A 12,402-nucleotide genomic window follows, 5' to 3' on the forward strand; every position below is an offset into this window, starting at 1 on the left:
CAGCGTTAATATTTCTCGACGTAAGCCGTTATTAAAAAGAGTTGATCACATGACAGCTTCCTCTGTCGTTAATAAAATCAAATGGTCTGTTAGCGACCAGCTAGCAGTTAGCCCTTGCCTTATATTTATTCTGCATTCTGCAATTAACATTAGGAGAAGTGACGGCTAACTGCTAACGGCTAGCTGGTTGCCAACAGACCATTTAATTTTATTAATGACAGAAGTAGCTGTCATGTTATCAACACTTTTTAATAACGGCTTGCGTCGAGAAATATTAACGGCTAGACAACGGCTAACTGCTGGGCGGTCGCTAACAGACCAGTTGATTTTATTTCATGCTAACAGAAGTGTTTTTTTACTGCTGAAAATGGCTAAATAAGTGAAGTATCCCTTTAAGATTGATTTCTGCAGTGTTTTCTTGTCAGCTCGTCATTATATTGCTTCCACCTGGTTTTGTTATCCCCACTACACTCGGGTCAGCCAATCAGCTCCCGCCAAACACCTGTTTGTCATTCTTTAAATTGGATTTAGTTGCACTTCCTCTTGTTTCTTAGTTCTTGCTGGTTGTTCTAAGTCTGCTTTCGTTTGACTTGGTGAGTGTTTATTGTCTTAGAATTCCATCTTTAAAAACAAACAAACAATTGTACTTTAAATTTTCACCTGAGTGTAAGTTTAACATTTTTATTTCCAAAGTTTGGGTAACTTTTTTTTTAACCCTGGTCTCATTTATGGCTTTGTAAAATCCAAAGAGTTAAACAACCAACCTTTTATGATGTCATTGTAGACTAATGGAAAATAGTCGTAGATTTTTCATTTTTGTTTGAGTTCTTAAAATTTAATTCTTGTTTCTAAACCATTTTCACACAGCAAGCTGGGGCTGCTAGTATTGACTATTTTTAGAATTGCGTATTGTAGGTTATTCCATTAATTGGATAGTTTTATGTTTACAAAACTTTTTCTCATCTATATTCTATTTACAAATTATTTTTGTTTAATTTTTACTGTTGACTGCTTTTAACCCTCTTAGTTAAGTGTGCCATACCTTGCCTAAAATATTGCTAAATTATTAATATGCAATCCCAAGAAATAGTAAAAATACTGCAAATTAATTAAATCACTGATTTGGGCATTAATTTCTCAAAGTAAACTCAAATATCTTATTTTGATTAAAGCCGAAAAATAATGGATCATTTCATGTTAAAAATTGTTTTCAATAATAAACGTAGTTAATTTGACAAGGAGTCTGATTGATTAATCACGATTAATCTTAACTGCTCTCAAGCCAGCCCAGCCTATAAACTAGCATTTTTTTCTATGTATTTAATCAATGCAATAGTTACTTTTCCTTCATTTTTTTTTTGTTTTTGCTATATGAATTTGGCCCGCCGTATGATACGTTTGACAGCCATGTTGGCGTCTTGTGCTGCCGTTCACGCGGCCCGTCTCCGTTTGTCTGACAGGCAGCGAAGATGGCAGAGGGATCCAAAGAGCGCCTTGGCGCGGCCCCGACGGATCCGGATGAGGACTCTCCAAACATGATCGTCTACAGAAAGGCAAGCCCGGCTCGGATTTTGACGGGGGGGGGGAGGGGCCAAGGGCGGCGTCCGCCGGGAGGCTCGGACTCAAGTTGTGACGGCTCACCGGTCCGTGTCGGTGTTCAAACGAGTCTCAGAATTACAAGTGACAAAGTTGACGATGTGGTGAGAAGGCCAATTTCAAAATAAAACTCCACATCCTAAATAACATGGATGCCTTAGAGCACCTTTATTTTCAAGTAGGTTCTGCCGTCGTTTAACTCGTAACAGACGTCAACAGCGAAGTCCTAAAATCAAATGTAATCGCTATGCTAATTAGCGTTTGCTAAAGAGTTATGCTAACAACTTGTCGCTAGGAATTAGCGGCACTTCCACCATTAGCGGCTAGGATAAGGGTGTCAAACTCATTTTAGCTTCCGGCCCGCATAGAGGAAAATCTACGCCCCATATGCTAGCAGCGCTAAATGCTAACAACGTCGGCGACTTGCAATATCCAACTGGCGACAGCTGTCGCATTACTTTTCGAAGGTCATTTCATATTTTAACCTAGTTTACTGACATGCTGTATTAAGTTAAAAAATAAAAACAATAAAACTCGTTATATATCCGAATACCTACCATTATTTTGTAGCGTTTTTAGTAAGATATGTAAAAACCAAACATTTTCCAGAAATGCAGATAGACATGGGCAGATATTAGTTTTTTTATGTATTTATCGCTTAACTGCCGTGAATAGTTTGCTTGTCAATCTATCCGTTTTTGTGGTAAGGTCTACATTCCTAGTGACACATTGTTAAAATGTCAAATCAAGCTCGCAGGCTGGCATCTCCAATGCGCTTCATAGTTTCAGTCTAGTTTCCGAGTCTAAGTGTCCCTGGATTTTGTTTATAAATGCTTCCTACTTTTTTCATACAAACATAACTTGCCAGTTATCAGCCATCACGCGATGGTTTATTTTCAATTTTTTGAGATACACTTCAGTCAACAGTCAAATAAAATGGGATGTCGCTCACTAGGCCACACCCCTTAAAGGCAAACATCAAAACAAATGCTGTAACATGTCTTGCCTCTTTTTCGCCATACGTTTGTGGAGCAATTAATATACTTTTTTTTTAGCTCCATCTTGGGGCGTTTTTTTTTTATTTCGTCTCCTCATTCCTCTCGCACGTGAGCGGCAAGCCTGCTGTCATCTCCAGTATGTGGGTCACGCTACGCGGCCGTTGTCTCCTCCCCTATTGTCAATATCCTCGCCGCCCGCCGTTCTTTTGTACCAGGCTGCAAAGCAACACCAACACGGCACATCTTCACGGATTACGCCCGAGCGAGGCTTCGTTATGTAACATCGCTCAGGCCCGGAGGCGCCTCGTTGGAGCGGCGGGTTTTTTGCTCATCGGCGTGGAGCCTGCAGGGTTTTTTTTTTTCTTTTTCTCCCAGTCAGGTTGACAGGATTTAACCTTTTTGTATTTTTGAATTCGGCTATAAAACATGCATGATTCTCTGAAGTTGACTCAAATGTAAAAAAATATATATATATAGGCCTGCCCCCCCCCATTTGTAAAGGAGTCACTATAATACTATTATTCAGCCTTAGTTGCTTCATCCAATTAATTTGCTCTTAATTTTGAAAGTTACACTCATAACCATTAATGTAGTGCTATGCCAGCAGTGTTTGGTTTATTGAACTTTGGAACTACGTTTGTAGTGGCATCTCTTGGTGTTTTATAGTCAGGCACCCCATAATTTGTAATGTCTTATTTCTGGCCAGTCTGCTGGAAAATTACATCACTAATAGCAATATGCATCTGTATGATATGAACAAAAAGGCATTTAAAGTGTTGTAAAGGGGTCACTATAATTTCAGCAATCAGTTGCCTCAAGTTCCAATTAATTAGCTCTCAATTTCAAAAGCTACACTCACACCATCCAATGCTGTGTCATCTGACGTATTTAATTTTGGAACCACATTTGTTGTGGTATTTTTAGGTGTGTTGTCAGAAAACCCACAATCTGTAGTGTTTTTTTAATTTTTTTTCCTGGCCAGTCTGCTGGAAAATTAAATCACCAATGACAATACGCAGCTATACAAAACTTTAACAAAATAAAGCAGAAAAACACATTTAGCAATGGGGTGTTTCATGTTCCTATTAATTTTCTCTTAATATGACTTATCTCCATTAAAGTAGATTTGCCTATAAAGTACCTTCACCTACCTCTCCATTTGAAAACCGCTTCCAGGGCTAATTGATCTGTTCTTATCTGTTAAAGGATCTTGACTTGGCTCATGTTAGCTGCATAAAAAGACTATTTTGGTAAGACTCGGGCTGAAGGAACGGTATGAGTCACAATCAATCACATTGGCACTTAACTGTTGCGAACGATAGTTTTGCCGGCCGTTGGGGATGCTCGTTAAAATCCTGGCACGATAAAACATTTTCATTGTTGTTGTCCCTACACATGGAGAATTTGTCAAAGTCAAAATGGTCATAAAGTGGACGGCGCAGATATGGTCATTAGGATGGCGCTGAAATGGCTAATAAAATCTTTGCACTGTATAACGCGGCAGTGAAAACTTCACGGAGGTCAAGCGGGCTTTTTGCGCCATCGGTCTTCTTCTGCCGCATCCAGAATGTTCTTGTCAAGAGTTCAAACGGCGGCATGTGAAATGCATGCGGGTTGTGGCAAAAAAAAAAAAAAAAAGTGGCTGTGTGGGCGTTTTGAAAGTGGGCTATTAAGTGAGTCTGAGTGTTGAGCAGCGGTGCTGTTTCTCTGCATGTAGTACTTGAGGCGCTGCAGTGTTTCCCACCAAAAGAGGAAGGGAAGCAAGACACCGATATCTGCGGGATGCTTTATTAATGTGTGCTGTGGTATGCTGCTGAACAGTTGAGTTTATTATGTTCATACTTGCCGCGTTTGTGCTTTTCACTAGTTTTCGTTATCCTAAAAATCTTAAGACTTCATTTCGATCTATTCTCACCAGTCTAAATTCAGCGTTCTAATTTGTTCATAGAATATGAATTAAGCAGCAAAATCCATCTGTTGTTCAGGGTTTGGGTAATAACCAATCTCTGCTCAGCTTATGATTTTTAGCTTCTCTTTCTGACCTAGGTTTGTCACATAAGAAAACAAGTGAGCTTCGTGATTATTTACCAGCTAGCCGGTGGGCAGGCTAGCCGACGGGCAACCTAGAGGGCGGAGGAGACGGCTAGCTGGCGAGCAAGCTAACTGGCGGACAAGCTAGCTGGCGGAAGGACAGGCAGGCTAGCTAGAGGGCGGAGGGTCAGGCAAGCTAGCTGGTGGACGAGGTAGCTGGCAGGTGGACGTGCTAGCCGGCGAAAAGGACGTGCAGGCTAGCTGACGGGCAAGCTAGGCCAGTAGGTGAGCTAGCTCACCGGTGTGCACGCTAGCCGGCGACTGGGCAGGCTAGTCGGCAAACGGGTAAGCTAACCATGTTTGTCCGGAATGCTCCACTGTATTGCAATTGGGTAATATCAAACAATCTGAGTCAGCAAGCACTGGACCCGCCTTAACCTCGGCTCTAGCTTCCCACCCAACGCCACTTAAGGACAAGAATTGCGAGCACAGCCAGTACTTTATCATGTATGATGGCGCTATCCCTGTCTGTTTCGCACCATGGAAGCGTTTATCTAACTGAAGCCTCTGTGCTAAGTGCCAACAAGGCCCGCCGTCCAAATTGGCTCGACGGTCTGATAAAACAAGTGTACGGCTTTGTCTCTTTCGCGAATGCTGCCCTACGCAGCAAAATCCTGGAAGTCCAGCGGAAAGGCATCATAATTGGATGACGATTTAGAGTGTTTTGGCAGCGGTCGCACTGTTGACGGGATTATTCACCTAGAGAGCTGCTCCGAGTGAAATAAAAGGTTGTTTTATTTTTTTTTTTTTTTTTGAGTGAGGAGAGTGCGTCCCGTGCCAAAAGCCTTTTCTATTGGACCACGGGCGTCCATCCACTTGCGCCGCCACTGTTTGCGGCTTCCTAATGAGATGTAAAAGTTCTTTAGGGATGCTTTGGCTGCCGCTAATGGGAAGCTTTGTGCATGTGTCTGGAAGAGGGAGCGTCCATTCATCTTGCAGCGAGCGAGACCGCCGCGTCCCACTTTCAGACCCCCTCAACAGATTTCTGAGCCTCCCGCTCGGCACATTGCTGAAAAGGCGCTTTAGGCGTGCACACGGAGGCTCTTCGGATACGTGGCGATGCACTGGAAATGACCCTCGGCTCTTTTCGCGACTCGGGAACCTCACGGGGTTGCTTGAAAATGCGTGATAACAAAGTCATGCGATGCTGTCCTTTCTTGTGAATAGCTAGTATTAAAAAAAAAAAAGTTATCGCTGATTTACCAGAATCTCGGATGTCTTTTCATTTCAATAGATTTTTGTCAGGTTCAGGCAGCCTAGAAACTTTAAGCCCTGGCTGTCTGGGAATTTTTCACTAGCATGTTTTGGCTAAAGAAGGGTCCAAAAATGTGTTATTAAACAAATTAAGTAGTGAAGTAAACTTGAACTACTCGAGCAATCAATTACTTTAGCCAACTAAGTGCCAATGTTGCACTACTCAATTAAAGTACTAAAGTAATTGAATATTAAGTGTTGAACGATTTATGAAATTGTTTACTTAATGGATTACTTTAATGTTTAATCAGTGAAGCAATCAACTACTTTAGTACTACATTCGCTAAAAGTTTTACATTAATTGCCATTTTTAGAAATGCACTGTACATATGAATACATGGGAATATTTTTTAATATTTTAAAAAATATCAAGTATTTGGATAGTTTTTTTTCTAGATAATCAAGTTTTTTTTATGCGTTGCTGCAGACTACATAAATAAAACAAAGTAAAATAAAAAAAAACCAGCTTATTTTGCTGATTAAAACAGCGCGTTTGAGTTAGCCTAAAAATTGATCAGGACCAAGAAATTGCTACTGTTTTTTTATTTTTTTTATTTTATTTTTATTTTTTTACTGTCTTTGAAAAGTTTTCTGACTGCCTATATGGGGGAATTGAGTATTGCTAGCTGCTAACATTGCTACCTTTTAGAGCTACTGACTGATGCTAACATTGCTAATTGCAACAACAAGCGCAGAATACAAAATCAAGTGTTTTTTTAAGCTTTCACAATTAGCATATTGCTGCAAATTGTTCGGACTCATTTCACCCATTGTTGTAATTAAATTACCTTTTTTTAATTTATTGCAATGACTATCGATTCTCATTTGTTACAACCCACTCACATACCGGCCAAGCGGCGCAATCATTTTTTCTTTTTAGTTTCCACTCCTGCATAAACGTTGTTCTAAATCAGAATACATTTTCACAGAGTTGCGCATGAAATTAAATCTAACGTGGTTTTGTTGCAAACGCTAACGAGAATTTGCCGGTGACAGCCTATTTTCCCACGTGGCCAATTACCTGCAGTCAGAAAAGCATTTGAGCAGTAACACATTCAACCCCCCCCCCCCCCCCCCCCTTTTACTGCTATTGGTTAAAAAAAAAAAAAGACTTATGCAAATTGCAGCAGTGTGAGGTCCTGTTGATGCAAAGTCAGCAAGTCCTGTTCTTCAGTGGGGTTGTGAACCTTGACCTTGGGTCACTGTTACCCCTCAGCAGATTCCACAAAGCTGGATTTTAAATAAATAAATAATAGCTAAAATGTGTCATATTGCCGCATGCATACTTGTCGCTGACCTCGCTGTGAACCACGAGGCGTATTTTGGGGGTTTTGGATCGTATTCAATGACACTGTAAATCCTTCAGAATTCCAAAAAGATTTACCGTTCAAGGTAATCTCATATTTGAAAAGAGTTTGCTTAGAAGCTCCATTTCTAGCTTTTTTTTTTTTAACTTTCAAAATCTTTAGCTTCTATTCTATGTGCTTTATAATGCGGTGACAGCATATGGAAAAGATTTAAATTATGTAAGGAACACCTTCAATAAATGGCAAATCATTGCCATTGATGGCACAGCTTAATACCTTATCATTAACTTGACAGGTAACGAGAGGTGGCACATGACAAATTGGGTCGAACCATTCTACGGTAATGGGAGATTCTAGGGTTTAAAAATTAGGAAATTGAATAACCTGAACATAAAATTGGTTTTATGAACCCATATTTTCCTGAAACATTGAATTAACTGAATGATACTTTAATATATTTTAAAGGATTTTTGAATTGTATCCCATGACTATGTAAATCCTTCAGAAGTCAAAAAAAAATTACCGGGGTAGGTAATCTCATATTTGAAAGGAGTTTGCTTAGAAGCTCCATTTCTAGCATTTTTTTTAACTTTCAAAATGTTTAGCTTCTATTTTATGTGCCTTATAATGCGGTGACAGCATATGGAAAAATATTAATTATGTAAGGAACACCTTCAGTAAATGGCAAATCATTGACACACCTTATACCTTATCATTAACTTGACAGGTAACGAGAGGTGGCACATGACAATTTACAGTAATGGGAGATTCTGGGTTTTAAAAATAGGACAATTGAATAAACCGAACGTAAAATTTGGTTTTATGAACTTATATTTTCCTGAAACATTGAATTAACTGAATATTTTAATATTTCTTAAAGGATTTTTGCATGTTTTATTTCAAATCTGGGGGTACTTGAAACACTGATTTAAGGCATCATACTCAACTACTTCAGCTGCTTTTTACTTGCTAATAATACTCGAGCGTTTCATTATTTATCTAAAACTCTTTCACTAGCCAGGGCTGCAACGTTAACTAATAAAACGCTTTTGTCCTTTTTGAAGGCTGAGCATTTGTAGTCTGAGTGAATTACTGTAAAAGAAGACCGGAATCCTACCGCGGTTCATTTACTGCCAAGCATAACACATTTTAGAAGAACATTAAGGAGCGAGAGCGTTCTACTCGGAGATGACCTAGAGAGCAACGGCATCTCCGGAGGCTGATGTGATGATTCAGAATAAATTCGCAAATATCAGCATGATGTGCACATTTAACAGCGCAGATGCTGCAAAACCTGCAGCGCTCTTACGTAACGTCGGCCCGGAATGGCTTTCCTTCCCGTTTTTCAGGGCTGCTTGTTCAAACCTTCGGGGGTCCCGTTTTGCAAAATGTTCCTCGTTGGGGCCTGGCCCATTTTCGCTCTCCTCGTTATGCTGATGAAAGAAAGATTTCTCAGCAATGGCCGCAGTTGCGCTGAAGAGTTAAAGATGAGGGTTAGCATCATAATTGACTGAAATTTTGGAGTCGACGTGGTTTTGGTTTTAATTGCCGATTTAAGTGCTGATTTTTTTTTTTCTCCTACTTACCCATTGAAATGCACAAAAGTGCTTAGTCGTGAAAAAGTCATTCTGTTTTTAACTGACAATGCAAAAAATAATCTGATTTCATGACTGAAGAAATGACATTTTCAGTCGAGCATTTTGGCAGTTTTAAATCTCGAACCGATTAATCGGTGTCAGTGGATTAATTTGGTAAAAGACTTGTTGAAAATGAGCTGTTGCCTGAAATGTAAAGTGGTCATTTTGAAGGAGGGAAACTGCGGAAAAATGCGGATATCGAATCAATATCGGGCTGCAACCAACAGTTATTGTAGTAAACGATTATTGCTTTTGTCGATTAATCGACATTTTTTTTTTTTTACACTTTTTACCATCCCTTCATTGTAAATAAAGTTGTTATATAAATACCCTTCCGCCGATTTTCTAGGATTGGTCATGTGACATTAAGCAGAGTCATGATTGGTTGTTACCTGAGGCCTGACATTTGATGTCATCATTAGGCGACAGGAAGTGGCTAAATGTTTTTTGTTTTATTTTTTTAAGTATTAATAATACATGAGAAATAAGTGCGCTGTCCAACAAATTATTTTAACGTTTTACTGCTGAAAATGGCTAAAATGTGTAAACTAAAAACCCCCCTTTCAAAATGTATCTTAAAGGAATTTCCAGGAATATAACACTATTCATTTTCTTTATCAAGCTATGGTTTATTCAAAACAAAACATGTGATGTTTTGAATGGTTCACTAAGAATTGTTGGCATACAAAAAAGAAATGTACCTTGTAATTTATGTACATGGATTTCCAATTTATTCATCTAAGCATTTGGCCTGAAACTACAAGACTTGTTTACACATTCAAAAGGATTCTAATTAGCCTCACATGAACAACTCCATACTTGCATATTGTGTTTCGGGCATTTGTCTACCCCATGTTGTTTAAAATAAATAAAATAAATAGACGGCCTGCTTGTAGTTAGCGACGCATCCAAGGCGGTTGCTTAGTAGAAATGAGCTGGCCCGCAATTTAGCGAGGCCGTGACTCAGCGGCGGCCGCGTTCTCCCGGACGCGCGTGTTGTGACTCGCCGGCGGTCTTTGGGTCAAGGCCGAAGCCGGGATGAGTCATCGGGTCGCCATTGAGAGCCGCGTCCCAAACGAGTTGTTGTTTTTTTGTTTTTTTTTCTCTATATGAAAGCTTCTCCACTTCCATGTCCTGGTCTAGTTCTTAGTGGAAAAACTTCAGCCCGGGACCCGAATTGTGCTCCTCACGTGATCAGATGCATGACTGGCGTCCATTTGTTGAACTGCCGCTGACGTGAAATTGTGTTTTATTGCCTCGTTGCTTCACGTTCCCCGCGATGTCGTTGCTTCCATTAGTCAGACTAAAATGAGCGGCAATGAATCTTCCCTTCGCCGGCCGGCGTATTAGTTTCATCTTGCCGATTTTCGGCCATTATCTGAAAAGGCGAGGGGGTCTGTTTTGATTTGAATAATTGAAGCAGGTGCGGTGGCGCCGTTTCACATCCCGGCTTTCGGGCTTGATTTTTTTGGCTTCCTTAAGCTTTATTTATTTTTCCCCCGACGCCGAGCGCGCATTAGCGGGTCCCGCGGCTGCTTCGCTGCCATTATCGATAATCAATTAGCTGTGAGCGAAGCCTTTAATGCCAAAAAAGAAGCGCGGCCGCCTATCGATTGGAACGTTTGAGTCTTTGCGAAAATTGAGCGCGCTCGGCCCAGACCACTTCGGGCTCGGTTCGGTTTCATTAAACGGCAATAAAAGCATCGTAATGAGACGGATGGGCTGAGAGCGGGGAGGGCGGCGGCGTGATGAAGGCCAGCGCCTCTGCGGGGGGGCAAGTCATCCTTTTAGGGACTAAGGGCACCAAAGCGTATTACTGCGTGTCCGCCTGTGGCCGGATGGCGCTTGAGGGTGAGATTTCCCGCCGTCGGATTTTTATTACCTCAGCCCCGTTGGAGGTAGCGCCGCTTTATAGCCGACATTGGAAATTTGCCACCCAGCAGGCAACGCGCCGCCTTTAATTTCGCGGCGATATTGAGCTTGGAAAAAAAAATATCCATCAGGTTGCCAACAACGGCGCGGTCCAGTTTGGAATGCTAATGCTAACTTTGAATTGATTTTCTGGTTTTTAATTATTTTTTTTATAATTATGGTTAAAAATGAAGTCGCATCTCATATTCAGAAGCATAGTATCAATATTGACAGTTTTTGCTTAGTAATTTGTCAATTTTGCCAATTATTGGTCATACGTACTGCTCAACGCCCGCAAATTTGACCTAGCTTGGGACATCATGCTTTGCATTTTACAAAAAATTATTGCATTTTTAAAATGTTGGTTTATTAAGGATTCATTTTTAATAAATGCTATGCCCTCTAGTCATTCTGGGCGATAATGATTTGAATTTTTAACCAAAATAATAAACCCAACTAACATTACATTTTTAAACTCTTCAAAAATGATTCCTGTGCGAACGTTCACACAAACATTTTTTTTAATAGTTTTAACAAACTTAACATTCATAGATTGTAAGGAGTGTTTCTAAAATCCCAAAATGGAGATTAAATTCATGTTTTGTCTTTCTAATATATATATATATATATATATATATATATATATTAAATAAATAAAATTGCAGCTATTGCTCACGCCAGCAGCCATGACAGGAAGTCTATGCACATTGAAAGGTCGAGAAAACCTGAGCTGATTACACGCAAGCATGGAGGAGATGCTGAACATAGAAAGTCTCCCGCCAGGAACATATGGCAGAAGGGACAGGAACAATTGATTACCATCATTTGGATTAGTTGTTAAAGGTTCTCCGCACACATACTATCGATGAGCAGTCTCTGGTGTGTTTTACTGCCAGCGTAGCTGTATAAAGTATGTATACTGCGTTTTTCTGACTATAAACCGCAACTTTTTTCTCATCATTTGAGCCCTGCGGCTTATAGCCCAGTCGCCACCAAGGAACAATCCGCGGGGAAAGCAAATGAAATAGAAATGAGAGTGAATCAATGGCCTTCCTCAAAACGTTTCAAACTATAAAAATTGTATATACCATGTTTTCCGCATTGTAAGACACACCTAAAAGCCTATTTTAAAAAAAAAAAAAAAAAGCTGATGGTGCGCCTTATAATCCGGTGCGCCTTGTATATGGATCAATATTGAGATTGGGATTGGTAGATGTGGAATGAATTGATAAAGTTAGCTTTAGCTGTTTCTTTTGTGTGTTTACACTTGAACAAGGTTGATCACATTGACATTGCATTTTTATGCATAGAGTTTAGAGTTATTTGACTTATTACTTTGAGTTTTACTATATTGTGATTTAATAAAGTTTTAAAATGTCATTAATTGAAGGTGCGCCTTATAATCCGGTGCGCCTTATATATGGAAAAAGTTTTGTCATTGATTGAGGGTGCGCCTTATCCACTGCGCCTTATATATGGAAAAGGTTTTAAAATGTCATTAATTGAGGGTGCGCCTTATAGTGTGGAAAATACGGTAGATTGATTTTGTATTGTAGTTTTTTTGACGTGTACATTATTTGTGTGTCTATGTACAATATATATGTATAC

The 12,402-nt window shown here is 39.9% G+C and overlaps 1 protein-coding gene across 4 annotated transcripts in view; it reads left to right on the forward strand.

The window, feature by feature from the left end:
- The window catches only part of LOC148412620 (regulator of G protein signaling 6-like), a 41,323-nt gene that overhangs the window by 7,404 nt on the left and 21,517 nt on the right, over window positions 1–12,402 (forward strand). For all 4 annotated transcript variants that reach the window (XM_088433072.1, XM_088433074.1, XM_088433073.1 and 1 more), the window contains exon 3: window positions 1,461–1,553. In XM_088433072.1, coding sequence (XP_088289198.1) covers window positions 1,470–1,553 — 84 coding nt within the window. In that variant the 5' untranslated portion in view covers window positions 1,461–1,469. The remainder of the gene's footprint in view (window positions 1–1,460; window positions 1,554–12,402) is intronic.

This window comes from Hippichthys cyanospilos, chromosome 14 (assembly GCF_059441005.1).
Source record: "Hippichthys cyanospilos isolate Australia breed blue-spotted pipefish chromosome 14, RoL_Hcya_1.0, whole genome shotgun sequence".
NCBI classification, from domain to species: Eukaryota; Metazoa; Chordata; class Actinopteri; order Syngnathiformes; family Syngnathidae; genus Hippichthys; species Hippichthys cyanospilos.